General features: G+C 46.6%; 1 protein-coding gene across 2 annotated transcripts in view; it reads right to left on the bottom strand.

Moving 5' to 3' along the window:
• Nucleotides 1-19587, bottom strand: part of vstm4a (V-set and transmembrane domain containing 4a) — a 67871-nt gene extending 48284 nt beyond the window's left edge. Inside the window, exons 1-3 of one of the 2 annotated variants that reach the window (XM_078199317.1) lie at nucleotides 19464-19587; nucleotides 18644-18901; nucleotides 4311-4703 (exon numbers count right to left, since the gene is read on the bottom strand). In XM_078199317.1, coding sequence (XP_078055443.1) covers nucleotides 4311-4703; nucleotides 18644-18692 — 442 coding nt within the window. In that variant the 5' untranslated portion in view covers nucleotides 18693-18901; nucleotides 19464-19587. Of the gene's footprint in view, nucleotides 1-4310; nucleotides 4704-18643; nucleotides 19128-19463 lie in introns of those variants that run through there. The other variant, XM_078199316.1, reaches the window with a different exon arrangement.
• Nucleotides 19588-20562: the final 975 nt, after the last annotated feature.

Below are 20562 nucleotides of genomic sequence, written 5' to 3'. Positions count from 1 at the left end.
GTGCAAACTCCACACAGACAGTGACCCAAGCCGGGAATCGAACCCGAGTCCCTGGCGCTGTGAGACAGCAGTTCTAACCACTGGACCACCATGCCGCATATTTTTGAAAAAAACTTTTCAGTCGAGAAACTCGCTGCAAATATTGATTACATTTTTTGGAGGTTCTTTCTTTATAATTTTTACTCAAGATGATTTTGTCTTCTGCATCTCAAGCTACTGCTGTAGGCTCCCGTCTCTTGCGCATAGCATTGCCATTTGTCTATACTTCAGGATGGATTCACAAAAGTGATGAGAATACAAACAGAAAATCCTCCAGGTCTGTGCTATCCCCCACAGCCTTGGCTTCTGTCTTATTGATTTGGGGGAAAAGTGGTAATGTTACTAGCCTAATAACCCAGAGTTGCTAGCTAATGCTTTGGGAATGAGTTAAAATCACCATAGCAACCGGTGGAATTTTAAATTCACCAATCTAGAATTGAAAGTTAGTCTCAGTAATTATGAACATAGAACATAGAACAGTACAACACAGAACAGGCCCTTCGGCCCACGATGTTGTGCCGAGCTTTATCTGAAACCGAGATCAAGCTATCCCACTCCCTATCATCCTGGTGTGCTCCATGTGCCTATCCAATAACCGCTTAAATGTTCCTAAAGTGTCTGACTCCACTATCACAGCAGGCAGTCCATTCCATACCCCATGAAGCTATCATTAATTGCCATAAAATGTCCTTGAGGGAAGGAAATTCACCATCTTTACCCAATCTGGCCAACATGTGACTTCAGATCCACAGTAACGTGATCAACTCTTAATGACCCTCTGAAATGGGCGAACAAGCCACTCAGTTCAAGGGCAATTAAGGATGGGCAATAAATGCTGGCCTTGCCAGCAATGCCTATGAATCATACAATCCCTACAGTGCAGAAGGAGGCCATTTGGACCATCGAGCCTGCACTGACAGCAATCCCATCCAAGCCCTATCACCGTAGCCCTACTGTTAGACCCCTGAAGATAAGGGGAAATTTAGCGTGGCCAATCCACTGAACCTGCACATCTTTGGACTGCGGGAGGAAACCAGAGCACCCGGAGGAAACCCACGCAGACATAGAATCATAGAATCATAGAAACCCTACAGTGCAGAAGGAGGCCATTCAGCCCATCGAGTCTGCACCGACCACAATCCCACCCAGGCCCTACCCCCACATATTTACCCGCTAATCCCTCTAACCTACGCATCTCAGGACTCTAAGGGGCAATTTTTAACCTGGCCAATCAACCTAACCCGCACATCTTTGGACTGTGGGAGGAAACCGGAGCACCCGGAGGAAACCCACGCAGACACGAGGAGAATGTGCAAACTCCACACAGACAGTGACCCGAGCCGGGAATCGAACCCGGGACCCTGGAGCTGTGAAGCAGCAGTGCTAACCACTGTACTACCGTGCCGCCCTCACGGGGAGAACGTGCAGACTCCACACAGACTGTCACCCAAGGCCAGAATCGAACCCAGATCCTTGGCACTGTGAGGCAGCAGTGCTAACCACTGTGCCACCAGATGAATAAATATTTAAAAAGAGCCAAAAAGCTCTAAAAATCATATTGCAGACATTGGAATTTTAGTCCCATTTCTTATGAAGTTTCACAGTCTTCTCTGTCACATAACTTTGCATTGATCTGACAATTAGCCACCTTCCTCTATCATAGAATCCCTACAGTGCAGGAGGAGGCCATTCGGCCCATTGAGTCTGCACCGATCACAATCCCACCCAGGCCCTACATATTTACCCTACTAATCCCCTTGACACTAGGGTCAATTTAGCAATGGCCAATTAACCTAACCTGCGCATCTTTGGAGTGTGGGAGGAAACCGGAACACTCGGAGGAAACCCACGCAGACACGGGGAGAACGTGCAAATTCCACACAGACAGTGACCCGAGGTCGGAATCGAACCCGGGTCCCTGGCGCTGTGAGGCAGCAGTGCTAACCACTGTGCCATCGTGTCGCCCCATCATGTGGGAACACTGCAGCACTGTGAGCCACTCGACACATTGCCACTTCAACTAATCAGGCTGTTATATTAAAAAAAAACCTGGTTTGATCCTTACCTTGTTGAAGGCATTCCCTTCCTCTCGAGTGGCTCATTTGTAATATTTTGTTTAATGGGTGACTGGGGATATGTATCATATTCTATATGTTGACAGATGTTCTCGTCGCAGTTGTCTCATGTTGCAGAGTCAGATGTACTGACCCTTCCCTTTTGGATTGTTATGGGGTGAAATTTGAGGCAGTGTTTAAAAATGAGTACTGCTCGCTGAATGATAGACGGCTGGGTATCACGTGCTTTCAGCCTGTGAGTCTAGCGCTCCTTTCCCAGGCTTCCCGAGTATCAGCAAGGTTACAGAAAGTCTTTGCAGAATCTGGAAATGGAAGTGAATTTGGAGCTGGATCAGCAACCTAAGCTGAAAATGAATAGTTCCAGTCCAGAGCCAAGACACAACTAAAGTTTTTGTTTTTTTGGTTTTCAAGTCTCTCTCTCAAATCTTGGAAAACATCTTGAGAGTTTTCCTTTTAAAAAAAACACTAGAATGGTGTTTACAAGATGTGAGCTTTCAGATGCCAATGTGGCTTAATGAAGGCAACATGTTAGCTGTTGAATTCCTGCCAGAAATGTCACGGCCACTGGAAAGTTGAGACGAAACACTGGTGGAAGAATTAAGAGTTTACCACAAGAGGACTGAGTAAGAGAGAGAGAGAGAGGGGATAGAATATTACTGCAGCTAGGCTCCCCCCCGCACAACCGTCGCCAAACTCCTTCATTTTAATAATTTGAAAGGCTCTTCAACAAACACAAAATTAGTGTCAACCCAGAACAACATGCTACAATACAATGAAGCAACCCCCCGCCCCCCGACAACTTTAAAACAAAACCATAATTACAGGGACCATTGTGGGCAGTCATCGAGTGAGGCTTGGCTGGAGTGAAGGATCATGGGAAAGTCTGGATTGAGAAGTTGCCATGCTAGGCCTGAGACAAGAGCTGGAATTGTGACAAGAATTGTACAAAAAAGAATAATAGTTTTCCTTCAGAATGGGTCTTTATGACAATCGACAATGGTTTCATGGTCATCCGTGGATTCTGAAGAGAATGCAGTTATTCCTAAATGTAAAATGTAGCAAACATGACATAGATGACATAATTAAAGACCCCACGCACCCCGGACATTCTCTCTTCCACTTTTTTCCATCGGGAAAAAGGTGCAAAAGTCTGAGGTCACGTACCAACCGACTCAAGAACGGTTTCTTCCCTGCTGCCATCTTTTGAATGGACCTATCTCGCACTAAGTTGATCTTTCTCTACACCCTAGCTATGACTGTAACACCACATTCTGCACTCTCTCTTTTCCCTTCTCTGTGAACGGTATGCTTTGTCTGTATAGCGCGCCAGAAACAAGACTTTTCAAAGGCCGGGAGCAGATTTAGGACTGGGTTGAGGTGGAACTTCTTCACACAAAGGGTTGTGAATCTGTGGAATTCCCTGCCCAGTGAAGCAGTTGAGGCTACCTCATTGAATGTTTTTAAGGCAAGGATAGATACATTTTTGAACAGTAAAGGAATTAAGGGTTATGGTGAGCGGGCGGGTAAGTGGAGCTGAGTCCACGAAAAGATCAGTCATGATCTTATTGAATAGTGGAGCAGGCTCGAGGGGCCAGATGGACTACTCCTGCTCCTAGTTCTTATGTTCCTATGATCATATACTAATACATGTGACAATAATAAATCAAATCAAAGCATTTTTCCTTACCTCTATGGTTGCTATGCTGAGAAGGTCGCATCAACATACTGCCACTTGTGTTTGACTAGGGCCATCACGGTGGCACAATGGTTACCACTGCTGCCTCACAGCGCCAGGGACATGGGTTTGATTCCCGGCTTGGGTCACTGTCTGTGTGCAGTTTGCACATCCTCGTCATGTCTGCGTGGGTTTCCTCCGGGTGCTCCGGTTTCCTCCCACAGTCCTAAGATGTGCTGGTTAGGTGCATTGGCCATTATAAATTCTTCCTCAGTGTACCTGAACAGGAGTGTGGCGACTAGGGGATTTTCACAGTAACTTCATCGCAGTGTTAATATAAGCCTACTTGTGACGAATAAATAAACTTTGTGAGGTATAATTATGTGGGAAATTTATTTTTTAAGTTACGATTACAGAGCAGTTCAATTGTTTTTAACTTTACGAGTCGGAGAGCATCCAACCATGTTATTTGCACCATTAAGCAATACTACTCAAGCGATCAATGCAAGGCTTAGTTTTACCTTTCACTTCTGTGGTGTTGTCTCCATTAGATATCGATAGCCACTTCCTGTTCAAGTTTGCAATTTCCTGAACTTTGCATCGGTAGTGCCCTTCATCGCTGTTCTGAAACTCGTTGATAATCAAAACATAAACCTTGGCGGGGCCATGTTCGAAGAACTGAAGCTCACAATGGTGCTCTCTGCAGTTGCGGAAAGCTTGCACGTGGCCTGTCCGGTTCAGCCGCAGGATCCTTTGATTGTCATACAAGGAGTTTGAGAAGAGCCAGACCAGAGACAAGTAACTGTTCTTCCTCTTCAGTTGAGATATGCGGCAGAAGAGAGTGCCCCGTTGTCCCTCGGTGAACTCCACCACAGGCCCGGGGGTCACAATCACCTTCAAGGCCTCACAGATATCTACAGCCAGGAAGCAAAAAGAAAAATACACGATAATATACCCTGTGAATGTTACACTGCTACACGCCGCCAATATTGCTCAATTCACAAGAATGAACCATGGAATGAAGAGCTTGTTGTATGAGCGGCACGGTAGCACAGTTGTTAGCACTGCTGCTTCACAGCTCCAGGGACCTGGGTTCGATTCCCGGCTTGGGTCACTGTGATTCTATGATTGTGCCTTGTCAATGGAGCTCAGGCTTTCGGGAGTCAAGCGGTGAGTTACTCAACACAACTTTAAAAAACTGTGTGGAGTTTGCACATTCTCCTCGTGTCTGCGTGGGTTTCCTCCGGGAGCTCCGGTTTCCTCCCACAATCCAAAGATGTGTGGGTTAGGTTGATTGGCTATGCGAAAATTGCCCCTTAGAGTCCTGGGATGCGTAGGTTAGAGGGATTAGTGGGTAAAATATATGGGGGTAGGGCCTGGGTGGGATTGTGGTCGGTGCAGACTCGATGGGCCGAATGGCCTCTTTCTGTACTGTAGGGTTTCTATGATGAGGAACAGTTGAGGACTCTGGGTCTGTACTCGTTGGAGTTTAGAAGGATGAGGGGGGATCTTATTGAAACTTACAGGATACTGCGAGGCCCGGATAGAGTGGACGTGGAGAGGATGTCTCCACCGGTAGGAAAAACTAGAACCAGAGGGCACAACCTCAGGCTAAAGGGACGATCCTTTAAACAGAGATGAGGAGGAATTTCTTCAGCCAGAGAGTGGTGAATCTGTGGAACTCTTTGCCGCAGAAGGCTGTGGAGGCCAGCTCATTGAGAATCTTTAAGACAGAAATAGATAGATTCTTGATTAATAAGAGGATCAGGGGTTTTGGGGAAAAGGCAGGTGGGGGATGAGAAAAATATCAGCCATGATTGAATGGCAGAGCAGACTCGATGGGCCGAGTGGCCTAATTCTGCTCCTATGTCTTATGGCATAATTAATTATAAATTATTTTGTTTTAACAGCATTTTACTGTCAGCCCATCTAACCTCAAGGTTCTTTCATTACTGAAAATCAGAGTTCAAGAAATTTGTTGCCATTTTGGCAAATGATCTTGGGAGTCTTTGGGAGGGCCGTAGAATTATAATTTTTAACCTTTTTTCTCTCCCAGGAGCTGCCTTCATTGGTGTAAAACTTAATTTTACAAAGGTGCCCTGCCCCAAATGAAAAACAGTTCAGACCAGTACCCTTATCTCCCCGTTTTACTGATGTTCCATTTTAAAGTCTACAAGACCAGTTCACACCAGTATTCTTACTGCCCCATTAAGATTGTTTTCGCTGGAGTTCAGATGAATGAGGGAGGATCTCATAGAGACTTATAAAATTCTAACAGGACTAGAGAGGGTAGATGCAGGAAGGATGTTCCTGATGGTGGGGGAGCCCAGAACCAGGGGTCACAGTCTGAGGATACAGGGTAGACCATTTAGGACGGAGATGAGGAGACGTTTCTTCACCCAAAGAGTGGCGCGCCTGTGGAATTCATTACCACAGGAAGTAGTTGATGCCAAAACATTGAATGTATTCAAGAGGCGGCTGGATATAGCACTTGGGGCGAATGGGGTCAAAGGTTATGGGGAGAAAGCAAGATTAGCCTATTGAGTTGGACGACCAGCCATGATGGTGATGAATGTCGGAGCAGGCTCGAAGGGCCAAATGGCCTCCTCCTGCTCCTATCTTTTATTTTTCTATGTTTCTATGTTTTACTGGTAATTTAAAGTATACAAGACCAGTTCAGACCAGTATTCTTATTTCCCTTTTTAAAATTCTTTCATGGGATGTGGGCGTCGCTGGCTGGCCAGCATTTATTGCCCATCTCTAATTGCCCCGTGAATTGAGTGGCTTGCTAGGCCATTTCAGAGGGGAATTTATGCATCGGCTCCATTGCTGTGGCTCTGGGGTCACATGTAGCTGCTCGTCCCAGGTGAGGCAAGGACGGCAGATTTCCTTCCCTAAAGGAACATTAGTGAACCAGATGGGTTTTTACGACAATTCACAACGGTTTCATGGTCTTAATTAGACTTTTATTTACAGATTTTTAAATTGAACTCAAATTTCACAATTTCCCGTGCTCTCCATGTTTGGACAGGTATGGGATGGGTGGGGGCGATCTCTCTCAGCCTCACCAAATGTTTGAAGACCACGAAGAACTCCCCCTCTTTTTTTCAATCATTCATGGGGCATGGGCGTCGCTGGCTGACCAGCATTTATTGCCCATCCCTCGTTGTCCTTGAATTGAGTGGCTTGCTAGGCCATTTCAGAGGGCAACCACATTGCTGTGGCTCTGGTGTCACGTGTAGGCCAGACCGGGTAAGGATGGCAGATTTCCTTCTCTAAAGGACATTAGTGAACCAGATGGGTTTTTCCGACAATGGTTTCATGGTCATCAGTAGATTCTTAATTCCAGAATTTTTTTATTGAATTCAAATTCCACCATCTGCCGTGGCGGGATTCGAACCCGTGTTCCTAGAACATTAACTGAATTTCTGGATTAACAGTCTAGCAATAATACCACCAAGCCATCGCCTCCCCTCTTCCAGATTGGTAAGAGTGGCAAAGTCAACCTTATCAAGGTAAAGCGAGACAGATAATGAATGTTGAATCACTCCGTAGAAGGTACGGTAGTCTCGCATCTTAACCATCGTAGGAAATCCTGACTATTACCTTAATTACATTCTCCAGTTAGAAACATAGAAAATAGGCGCAGGAGGAGGCCATTCGGCCCTTCGAGCCTGCTCCACCATTCAATCTGATCACGGGTGATCATGCACTTCCAGTATCCCACTCCTGCTTTCCCTTCATACTGTCACGTCACAGGGGTTAACCCTCTGTACCTTGTGTCGTGACCTGCTTCAATTATTTGGGAAAGGTTTTAGCTGTTCTTAATTAACGTTAGAAGTTCATTAACATAAAAGCCTGACACTCGTTTTAAGTGAATAATTGACGAGGTATTTTATTTAGATAACCAGGAACTTTAACTGATCCAGTAACGTTTGAATTTAAGGAAGTTTTTGACTGAAATGCTGTTCAAATAATACAAGGAATATTCATTACTAAAACAGTAATAATCGAAACTTATTCACTCTCAAAATAAACTATATACAACCAGGTTTGCTGGCGTTTGGAAGTTTTGGAGTCCCTTGGTAGTTGTCCACTGTCTGTAAGCGCTGTCTGATTTGGTACTTTCTGTTGGTTAGAGGGTGATTTATCTTAAGCCCTGTCTGAAGCTGGCAGAGTAAAGAACTAGCTGCTCCAGTTGATTTAACTTCCCTTAACTGCCTTTAACTGCTTCAGGCGCTCGGGCCCTGCTTCTGGTTGAACTGCACTGAAGGCAGTTGAGCTACTTTTTATAATCCTAATGACTCCAAAGGGCTCGGTGGATTGGCCGCGCTAAATTGACCCTAGTGTCAGGGGGATTAGCAGGGTAAAAATGTGGGGTTATGGGAGTAGGGCCTGGTTGGGATTGTGGTTGGTGCAGACTTGATAGGCCGAATGGCCTCCTTCTGCACTGTAGGGATTCTATGGACGTTAAAAACATTCCTGTACTCAGATTGGCCTGAGGTCGCCAACCATAGTAAGTTCAAATCTGATAGGTCCCCTTTAACTGAGTGTTTTCTTTGAACTCATAGGCTGGCAGAATGCAAAAAACCTGCAGAGCCGGTTACCAAGACAACCCTGAGGCTTGGTCCTTTTGAAACAAATATTGCCACTTAAATTCTATATATACTCTGCATCTAAACATCTCAGCATTGAACAAAAGCAGCTTTTAGAGGCACCAGTTTTTAAAGGGATCACACATTGTTGTTTCCTCTTTAGTGTTTTACATTCTTTATAGACATTCCGTACATCTTTATAAACTCAACTTCACAACAATACCCCTTGATCCCTTTAGCCACAAGGGCCACATCCAGTTCCCTCTTGAACATATCGAATGAATTGGCCCCAACAGCTTTCTGTGGTAGAGAATTCCACAGGTTCACAACTCTCTGAGTGAAGATGTTCTTCCTCATCTCAGTCCTGAATGGCTTACCCCTTATTTTTAGACTGTGACCCCTAATTCTGGACTTTCCCCCAACATCGGGAACATTCTTCCCGCATCTAGCCTGTCCAGTCCCATCAGGATTTTATATGTTTCTATGAGATCCCCTCTCATTCTTCTAAATTCCAGTGAGTACAAGTCCAGTCGATCCAGTCTCTCTTCGTGTGACAGTCCTGCCATTCCAGGAATCAGCCTGGTGAACCTCCGCTGGACTCCCTCAATAGCAAGAATGTCCTTCCTCAGGCCAAAACCGCACACAATACTCAAGGTGTGGCCTCAACAAGGCCCTGTTCCGTATTAATGACATTTTGCCATGACATTGGCATTTTAATGACATATTCAAAAATATCTCAAAAGGCGCAAATGATTCAACTTCAAAACATAAGTTTGAACATCTGTTTTCAGTTCTTCAACAGAGTTTCAGCTTTTTTATCTGTTATCTTTTCATCTAATAATAAAATTGTCACATAATTTAGGTTGCAACTTGTGGCTGAACATCTCGGATTTAAATACTTGTTTGAAGGTCCTTTAATTGAGGAAATCTCCATCTTGCTAAATGGTATCAGTTATAGGACATAAAACAGAAAACATGAAAACAATTAGCACACCCTGTAATGTTTGGCTTCAATTATTGGAAAATGTAACTCATTTTCTTAAAATTAAACTTAGGGTTTGGAGTGACACAGTGTACTAACACATTGTCCTTTCATCCATCAGAGCTCAGTCAAAGCTTATCCAGATTAATAGGCTCATTCCTGGGTCAGAACATGCTTCCAGCTGCTAACTCCTGGATACCGGTTGGCAGGATTGCTCAGACTGGTCCCACGAGTGAAGGAGTGAATACAATCAAGCCTGTTCTTTGGAAACTGGGGTTAAGGCACAAATGGCACAGTGGGTTAGCACTGCTGCCTCACAGCGCCAGGGACCCGGGTTCGATTCCCGGCTTGGGTCACTGCCTGTGCGGAGTCTGCACGTTCTCCCCGTGTCTGCGTGGGTTTCCTCCGGGAGCTCCGGTTCCCTCCCACAATCGAAAAGACGTGCTGGTTAGGTTCATTGGCCATGCTAAATTCTCCCTCAGTGTACCCGAACAGACGCCGGAGTGTGGTGACTAGAGAGTTTTCGCAGTAACTTCATTGCAGTGTTAATGTAAGCCGACTTGTGACACGAATAAATAAACTTTAAACTTAACCTACACATCTTTGAATACTAAGGGGCAATTTAGCATGGCCAATCCCCCTAATCTGCACAACTTTGGACACTAAGGGGCAATTTAGCATGGACATGGGGAGAACGTGCAAACTCCACACACAGAGTCACCTGAGACCGGGAATTGAACCTGAGTCTCTGGCGCTGTGAGGCAGCAATGCCAACCACTGTGCCACCATGCCGTCCCCGAACCGTGCGGCCCACTCTCTAGCCGAGGATGCCTGTATCACTGTTGTGGAAGTGGAGATGCAGTAATGCAGTCGAGGTTCAGCTTCTGTCAGTTTTCTAAGGGACAGTTTCGATGTCATGAGCAACATTTGAGTATGTTTTCAGTCTGAAGGAGTCCGGATGTGACAGGTGTCACCACAATAGGAATGACTGTGGTCAGGGAATTAAGCAGTAGAACGTTTTTATGACATAAAATTCCACGCTTTTTACGTCATAAGACCATAACATATAGGAGCAGAATTAGGCCATTTGGCCCATCGAGTCTGCTCCGCCATTCGATCATGGCTGATATGATTCTCATCCCCATTTCCCTGCCTTCTCCCTTCTCCTTATTGATCAAGAACCTATCTATCTCTGTCTTAAAGACACTCAATGACCTGGCCCCCACAGCCCTCTGTGGCAATGAGTTTCACAAATTCACCACTCTCTGGCTGAAGAAATTCCTCCTCATCTCAGTTTTAAAGGAGCGTCCCTTCACTCTGAGGTTGTGTCCTCGAGTTCTAATCTCTCCCACTAATGGAAACATCTTCTCCATGTCCACTCTATCCAGGCCTCTCAGCATTCTGTAAGTTTCAATTAGATCCCCCCACCCCCCATTCTTCTTAACTCCAAGTATATACCCAGACTCCTCAACCGCTGCTCATATGACAAACCCTTCATTCCTGGGGTCATTCTTGTGAACCTCCTCTGGACCCCCTCCAAGGTCAGCAACATTAGGTATGGGGCCCAAAACTCACAATATTCCAAATGGGGTCTGACCAGAGTCTTATACAAGCTCAGCAGTACATCCCTGCTCTTGTATTCTAACCCTTTCGAAATGACGGGGGAGAGAGGTGAGGAGGAGAGTTGGGGGGAAAAGAGTGGGGGAGGTGACGAGAGAGGGGGGAAGGGAGTAGGGGAACGGGGGGAGTGGGGAAAGAGGGGGCAGAACCATCAAATTTGCCTTGTCATTGCCGATCATTGTTGTCTACCATTTGATGGTCAGTAATCACGGTCCATTTCCAAAACGATTCAGAACCATACACCCCCATGGCTAACCCCAAATTAGGTTGTCATGGTCAACGTTGCTCCTGAAGAGTTGACGAGTTTACTCCAGTGAAGAAATCCAACAAACCTTTTCAGTGCAGCAGGGCAAAACATTTCAAACGATCACTGAAATGCTTGTGAATGCGCATGCCATTCATAATTACAAAAACCCAACAGCTGCCACTTTACAATCAACAATCTCAGACTGAACTTTGCATATATCCTCTACAAAGTCTTGTGCCTACCTGTTTGGCACTCGAAGGCTTTTTGTGTGGTTACAGCTGGTGATATGTTCTTGCTGCTGTCGTTGCAAGTTAATATCCAATTCATTCAGCCCTAAGTTATAGAGTTCCCTCCCTAAACCCCTCTGGCTGGAATTTTACCGGCCCCGCCCGCCACAGGAATCAGAGCGGGTGAAGGGTCGGAGCTTTGGAAAAGGTTCATTGATCTTGGGCGAGGTTTTATGATTTCGGGACGAGCAAGGCCGTAAAATCCCGCCCTTTGTCCCCCTTTCCTCTCATTGAATCCCTACAGTGCAGGAGGCCATTTGGCCCATCGAGCCTGCACCGACAACAATCCCACCCAGGCCCTATCCCATAACCCCACTTATTTACCCTGCCAATCCTCTTGACACTAAGGGGCAATTTACCATGGCCAATTAACCTAACCCGCACATCTTTGGACTGTGGGGGGAAACCGGAGCACCTGAAGGAAACCCATGCAGACATGGGGAGAACGTGCAAACTCCACACAGATACTCACCCGAGGCCAGAATTGAACCTCTGTCCCTGGCGCTGTGAGGCAGCAGTGCTAACCACTGTGCCACCTTGAAGTAACTCCTTAAAACTTGACCAAGGTTTTGGTCACGTATCCTAACCTCTTTTGGTTTGGTGTCAATTTTTTGCTTGATTACATTCCTGTGAAGCGCCTTGTGACTTTCTACGATGTTAAAAGTGTGATAGAAATGCAAGTTGTTCTAAAAGGAATCTCTTCATAAATTAGTGATGCTAGCTTACAAGCCAACATAAGAAATCCATGTGACCGAGTGAGAAGCCATATTCTTGTGGAACAAGTAGTTGTGTGTCGATTTAAAGTATTTCCACCTCAGGGGGGAAAGAATGGCTAAATTCCGCTCATGGGGAGGTGATGGCCTAGTGGTATTATCACAAGACTATTAATGCAGAAACTCAGCTAATGTTCTGGGGACCCGGGTTCGAATCCCGCCACGGCAGATGGTGGGATTTGAATTCAATAAAAAATATCTGGAATTAAATGTCTAAGGATGACCATGAAACCATTGTCGGAAAAGCCCATCTGGTTCACTAATGTCCCTTTAGGGAAGGAAATCTGCCGTCCTTACCTGGTCTGGCCTACATGTGACTCCAGAGCCACAGCAATGGACTCGGGCAACTAGGGATGGGCAATAAATGCTGGTCAGCCAGCGACGCCCATGTCCTACAACTGAATTTAAAAAAAAATACATTTGAAGATAGTGGTCTGCGACTGACGGGATAACAAGGGCGCCCTCGGTTCAACAAGGTTGGCCTCTTGGAGTATGATTGCCTGCCCAATCAGGGAGCCTAATCTGTAAGAGGAATGTCAGGGCTAATGGCACTCCAGATTCTGACTCTGTACCCGAAGCACTCTTAGGAGTGGAGATAAGTTTGTAAATAAAGGATATCTGGTAAAAGGACACCAGCCTCTGAGGAGTTATTACAACCTCATTCCAGCTCCACATAGGTTGCAATACACATGAGTGTCAAAGACTCACTTACGCTGCCCAAGATCAAGTTGAACAGGATTTTTCAAATAGCCTACTGCTCTACTTTTCCTGACTTTAGACCAAGCTAACATTTGAATCCTTTGTTTTTGCCAATGCCAATCTTTAAACTAGTGCGACTAATTTGATCTATTTGGTCAAATAATTCAGCAAAGCCAACAAAATCAATGGAAAGATTATTTTTTTCTATTCAGTTGTGGGATGTGGGCATCACTGCCTTTGCCCATCCCTTATTGCCCTCAAACTGAATGGCTCACTTGGCCATTTCAGAGGGCAGTTGAGAGTTAACCACATTCTTTAAGTTTAATGGTGTGTACACAAATAATTGTGCCAGTGAGCACTGAGGCAGGCCTTCCATCCAGCCTGCCTCCTCACCCAGCTACCTCCAGACTTGCTATGGAGCTGCCCCATCTGACGGGCGGCATGGTGGCACTGCTGTCTCACAGTGCCAGGGACCCGGGTTCGATTCCCAGCTTGGGTCACTGTCTGTGTGAAGTCTGGTCGTTCTCCCCGTGTCTGCGTGGGTTTCCTTTGGGTGCTCCAGTTTCCTCCCACAGTCCGAAAGACACGCTGGTTAGGTGGATTGGCCGTGCTAAATTCTTCCTCAGTGTACCCGAACAGGCGTCGGAGTGTGGCGACTAGGGGATTTTCACAGTAACTTCATTGCAGCGTTAATGTAGGTCTACTTGTGACACTAATAAATAAGCTTCAAAAACTTTTAAAAAACTTTAAAACAAACATTACTTGGTGTAATGCGAGATCATGTGGCGCAGTGAGGTAGCATCCCTGCCTCTGAGCCAGAAGCTTCAGGTTCGAGTCCCACCCCAGGACTTGATGTCCAAACAGATTGAGTGTCAACCTGCAAATCCTTTCAAACACGCCAATGGCTGGCGGTAAGAGCGGGAGAGACTCCTGGTCAGTCACCCTTGATGTGGAGTGACGCCCCTCAAGATATAAGCCCCTGGCGACAGACTAGCGACCCGTTCCGGGAATGACTAGCTTTGGAAACAGATGAAAGTCTGCCTTGGTGCGCCACTAGGTGCGAGAAGAGAATTGGACTCAGTGTAATACTATATTCACGTGCAGTATTAGCTCCCTGATGCACTATCAATAAGGCGAAAGACTACCGATATGCCAATATAAGTGTAGGCTTTTATTCACAACAGAATCAGGAGCAGATCCCAACAATTAACCGACCTGGACTGAACAAGGGGGAGGAGACAGCCACCTTTATACTAGGTGCTGAGGGGAGGAACCAAACTGGAAGGGGATGTGTCCAGGTATGACAAACACACACAACGGTGGTCCATATAGGACAAAGGCACAACTGAGGTCCACCACACTCCCTTTCCAAGAAATATAGGTCAATTGACAGCACATTTATCCGAATTGCCTCAATTTCCAAACATCATCCAACCTTAGGTGACAATTGTTCTGACCCTAATTATAACCAAATAAGTTCAATTCTTCATTGATGCTTGGGGGAAAGTTGTTCCACCGCCATTCAGCTAATTCCCTATGGATGTTCCCTCTGCACCGTCGCCTTGTTGTGGAATTTTGTCATCCTAATGTTCGAGTGTAGAACACTCGATGTTGACAGTTCCACCCTCCTGCTGGCAAAATTTGCTCTGTTTATACGGGCTTCAAAAGTAGGAGCCAAAATAAGTAGCCGTGCCAGAGGGACAGGCTGTGTTGGCACGGGCAGTGCTTGCTAAATTCCTCACTATTTTCCTTTCCCTCTTCTTTCATCAGGCAGTGAAAGTCTCGAGACCACTTGGTTGGTGATGCAGGCTAATGGAGACAGTCAGACTTCCCGATACCCATGCTTCTGGGGATGAGGGTGGTCTAATTTCATGTGCAGAACGCACAATGGTGGTTGCATATCATCGAGTGCCCTAACGGCTTTCAGGGTGAGACTGCCTAGCGGAGGAGCTCTCGCACAAGTCGGAGTTGGTGCTGGTTGCAGTATAACTCCAATCTAGTTTTTTAAAAGTTTATTTGTCAGTGTCACAAGCAGGCTTACATTAACACTGCAATGAAGTTACTGTGAAAATCCCCTTGTCGCCACACTCCGGTGCCTGTTCGGGTACACTGAGGGAGAATTTAGCATGACCAATGCATCTAATCAACACGTCTTTTGGACTGTGGGAGGAAACCGGAGCACCGGGAGGAAACCCACGCAGACATGGGGAGAATGTGCAGACTTTGCACAGACAGTGACCCAAGCCGGGAATCGAACCTGGGTCCCTGGCTGTAATAAGTCATAGGATCATAGAAACCCTACAGTGCAGAAAGAGGCCATTTGGCCCATCGAGTCTGCACCGACCACAATCCCACCCAGGCCCTACCCCTATATCCCTACATATTTACCCACTAATCCCTCTAACCTACGCATCTCAGGATACTAAGGGACAATTTTAGCACGGCCAATCAACCTAACCTACACATCTTTGGACAGTGGGAGGAAACTGGAGCACCCGGAGGAAACCCACGCAGACAAGAGGAGAATGTGCAAACTCCACACAGACAGTGACCCAAGCCGGGAATCAAACCCAGGTCCCTGGAGCTGTGAAGCAGCAGTACTAACCACTGTGCTACCGTGCCGCTCTTTCCTTGGAGTCCTCGGAGGCAGAAGCCCCTTCACCAAAATCCGTTTAGTTGTAAGTCTGACAACAGCATACAGAGCGCTTTCAGTTAACAGTCCGCACTCGGAGTGCCAGAGGAACTGACACTCCTGGTTAAATACAAAGCAAGAGGCTCCCTGATTGGCCCATCAATTTGGCCCTTAATCAGGGAGTTCATATTCTAACAGGCCCACCTCAATTGCCTGATTAAAGTCATTACCCTGGCGCTGTGAGGCAGCAGTGCTAACCACTGTGCCACCCTACTGTGCAACTGCAACTTAAAGCTGTCCAGACTGGATCACCGTGGCATCTTGAAGAGATCGTTCTGTCTTGTTGGTGTAACAGAAGCTGCCACCCTCAGCTTTCCGGCTTAGTGTTGCATTAGTGCTTTGCATCTGCATTGAAACTTGCATGCACTGAGTTCCAGTGTCACTACACGCTTCAGTCTAGGCACTGAGTTCCATCTTTAGAGCTTAATGATTGGGAAAATGCAGGCTGGAATACAAACTACGTTTGGAGATTCTGGTTTACCCATCAATTCCTACTTTCTCCAAAAGATTTATTGTTTCCGATTAAAAAGTCACCACTGCAACATTTTAAACAAAGTTAGCGGATTACAAATGCCAGCGGTGATGAGTACAGTATTCACAACAATGCACAATATCTGCAACAGACAGAAACCTTCAAATTGCGTGAATTCTTGAAGGGGAGAAACAATTGTAGGAGCATGGGGAAATGGTAAGGGAGTAAGACTAATTGGACGGCACTGTGGCACAGTGGTTAGCACTGCTGCCTCACAGCGCCAGGGGACCCGGGTTCGATTCCGGCCTGGGGTGTCTGTTTGAGTGGAGTTTGCACGTTCTCCCCGTGTCTGTGTGGGTTTCCTCTGGATGCTCCGGTTTCCTCCCATGGTCCAAAGATGTGCGGGTTAGGTGGATTGGCCATGCTGAACTGCCCCCTAGTGTCCAAAGATGTGCAGATTAGGTGGATTGGCCATGCTGAATTGTCCCTTAGTGTCCAAGAATGTGCAAGTTAGGAGGATTGGCCGTGCTGAATTGTCCCTTAGTCTCCAAAACATGCGTAGGTTCGGGGGATGGGCCACGGTAAATGCGCAGGGATACGGGGATAGGGCAGAGGGGGTGAGCCTGGGTAAGGTGCCCTTTCAGAGAGTGGGTGCAGACGCGATGGGCCGCATGGCCTCCTTCGGCAATGTAGGGATTCTATGGTTCTAACTCTTTCAAAGAATACAAGGGGGCAAACCGGTGCTGTATCATTCTGTCAACGAGCAGTTGTGAATGTACAGTACAGCCTCCAGACAGCGAGACACTCTGGGTGTTCCACAGCTCAAGTCTGCTGGCTGGAGGGCCATTTCCTTTCTCAGAGCTCACTATTAAGTCATGCTGCATCATCGAACATAAACTGGCACAAATCAGCATAGTTTTGATTGCATGCAATGCAAAACAAATGTTGGAGGCAGAGCTGAAGTGGGGCTTCAAACTGCCCAGTAAGGATTTCCTTGAAGCTGTCGGGAGACAGGACCAGGTGAAAGTCTTCAAGGTTTTGGCTGTTAAAAATATACTTTCCAACTAGTGTCTGCCCACCCCCCCCCCCCCCACCCCCCACTCCCCCACCCCCTGAACCCCCTTGCCATTTTCACGTGGGGAACATAAGCAAGCCTGCTGGATGAATTCCTGTGGAGACTGTGATGGTGCGTGACTCGGACTGGAGTAATATTGCTCAACATTACTTGATTGATAACGGAGCGAGCTAGGATGGGAGGGTGAAGGGAAACTGAGGCACTAACACATGCCACCATACTGCCAACTACCCATCAAGCAGTGGCCATCCAGTCTCCCCTCACCCTTCCCCCGCCCCCCTTCCCAGTCAGCAATCCCTGTCAACTGGCCATCGAAGGCCGGTGATGGGCCAAAAAAGCTTATTGAACAATTTATCAAGGCGGTGGGGGAAAAGGTCAAAGATTTGGCTGGGTGAAACTTCCTCTCTTGCCTGGGGTAAAATCTATGCCAAATCTATCTCAGTTTAATTTAAAAAAATAAGTCTCGACATAAAAAGTAACACTGCAGCATTTTCAGACTGGGCCCTGACTGCTTCATCAAATCCCTACAGTGCAGGAGAGGCCATTTGGCCCATCGAGTCTGCACCAACTCTTTGACAGAGTATCTTATCCAGGTCCTCTCCCCTGCCCTATCCCTGTAACCCCACACATTTACCATGGCCAATCCACCTAACCTTCACATCTTTGGACACTAAGGGGCAATTTAGCATGGCCAATCCACCTAACCTACACATCTTTGGACACTAAGGGGCAATTTAGCATGGCCAATCCACCTAACCTGCACATCTTTGGACACTAAGGGATAATTTAGCATGGTTAATCCTTCTAACCTACACATCTTTGGACACTAAGAACAATTTAGCATGGTTAATCCATCCAATCTACGCTTCTTTTAGATACTAAGGGACAATTTAGCATAGCTAATCCACTAACCTGCACATTAGGGCAGCATGGTGTTACAGTGGTTAGCACTGCTGCCTCACAGCGCTAAGGGCCCAGGTTTGATTCCTGGCTTGGGTCATTGTCTGTGCGGAATCTGCATGTTCTCCCCATGTTTGCGTGGGTTTCCTCTGAAAGACGTGCTGGTTAGGTGCTAAATTCTCCCTCAGTGTACACGAACAGGCGCCAGAGTGTGGCGACTAGGGGATTTTCACAGTAACTTCATTGCAGTGTTAATGTAAGCCTACTTGCGACACTAATGAAAGAAACTTTTAAAACTTCTTTTCTTGGGACACTACGGGACAATGTGCCATGGCTAATTCACTTAACCTACACATCTTTGGAGCTTTAGACAGCATTGCACCAGTGTTTATAACTTGTCTGGCAAGATTGTAAAAAGATTACACATCCTCCTCTCTCTCTGGGTGAAAGTCTCGAACATGGAAAGCAGTCGGTGTAAGAGAGAGAGAGATACTAAAAAGGCACAGTCTTACCTGCAGTCAGCAGTTCTGTCAGTAACACCACCACCCCGAGGATCTTCATCCTTCAGACGAACCAGCTGCTGAGACTGACCAGATCCACCGTGCAGCGCTCTGACATGTTATTGAATCAGGCAGTGAGCTGAGTGAGCTCCCTGCTCCTTAACCTCCTCCCCACTTACAGAATCCAACCTTCTGTTTTCTGTCTCCTGCTGCGGGGAACGCCACTTCCTTCAGTGTATGCAAGCGAGTATGGAATTTCTTAAAGTCTGGCTTTACAATGGAACATAAACATTATTGTCAGTGGGTCTAGCACAGATGGAAGACACACACACACAAGGCGGCAATGAGAGAGACTGATTAACAGGAAGAAAAGTTGCCCAGAGTTTTAAAAACTTTCCAGTGAGTGCCTGCAGCAGCAGTGGGAAGCTCAGACTGCTTGCAAGCAGGAACAGATCCGTCTGTTTAGCTGCTCCCTGTACAGCTCTAGATTTTCAATGGTTGGGGGTGTGTGTGTGTGTGTTAGGGGAGGGGGCTGGATTTGGACTGTGGCTGAGATCCAGAGCTGGTTACGTGACCAATTTCACAGACATTCCTATTCGGAGAGAATCAGCTTCTATATAATTACTTCATTGTGACCTCATGGGGTGCAACAGAATCTCTCTCTCTTTCTCCCTCTCCCAAACAAGGGGTTTGTTTTTTTTTGATTGAACTTATTTCCTCCGGCAGATTGCAAAATAAAGAAACAGCAGTTTTGAACATGACTTTCCCCTTCCCACCCGCCCCCCCAACCCCCTTTCCACCCCCCAACACACACACACACACACACACTTACCCAGTTGGAGCCAGCTGACACATGTACTGCAATAGTCTGTCAGTGTCTTGTTTGCAAATCCCAGTGTCTGTGCCGATCTCTTTTGGAACCTCTGACTGATGTGATCCTGAGTACCCTCAGGGCTGAGTGAGGGGCCACCAGGACAAACGTGTGACTGACCGATTTAAAGGTTACATTAGCATATCAGCACAGTTCCCATTGACATGTTATTTGGCTTCACGTCAGTGGGACGTCCTGTGAAAGCCAAGCAACTTTTTAGTTTGGACTTAGAGAATCCCTGCAGTGCAGAAGGTGGGCCATTCAGCCCATTGAACCTGCACCGACTCTCTGAAAGAGCAACCCACCCAGGCCCACTTCCCTGCCCGATTCCGTAACCCGGCGCATTTGCAATGGCCAATCCACCTAACCTATCCATCTTTGGACACTAAAGGGCAATTTAGCACAGCCAATCCACCTAACCTGCACATCTTTGGACACTAAGGGGCAATTTAGCATGACCAATCCACCTAACGTACACATCTTTGGACAATAAGGGGCAATTTAACATGGCCAATTCACCTAACCTACACATCTTTGGACACTAAAGGGCAATTTAGCATGGCCAATTCACCTAACGTACACATCGTTGGTCACTAAGGGGCAATTTAACATGGCCAATTCACCTAACCTACACATCTTTGGACACTAAAGGGCAATTTAGCATGGCCAATTCACCTAACGTACACATCGTTGGTCACTAAGGGGCAATTTAGCATGGCCAATCCACCTAACCTTCAAATCTTTGACAATAAGGGGCAATTTAGCATGGCCAGTCCTCCTAACCTGCACATCTTTGGAGTGTGGAAGGAAACTGGAGCACCTGGAGGAAACTCTTGCAGACACAGGGGGAGCATGCAGACTCTGCACAGATAGTCACCCAAGGCTGGAATTGAACCCGAGTCGCTGGCGCTTTGTGGCAGCAGCGCTAACCACTGTGCCACCCTCGAATGGTTTCATGCAAAGTAAGGGTTAATGGGACTGGGAAACAAATACATACTGGTGATGTAAAGAGACGCATGACCTGAGACTAGTGAAAGCTGTGGACTGGATAGAGACCTGT

This window comes from Mustelus asterias, chromosome 28, assembly GCF_964213995.1.
Source record: "Mustelus asterias chromosome 28, sMusAst1.hap1.1, whole genome shotgun sequence".
NCBI lineage: Eukaryota > Metazoa > Chordata > Chondrichthyes > Carcharhiniformes > Triakidae > Mustelus > Mustelus asterias.
Note: the sequence above shows the minus strand (reverse complement) of the source record. Positions and strands in the feature narration are given on the sequence as shown.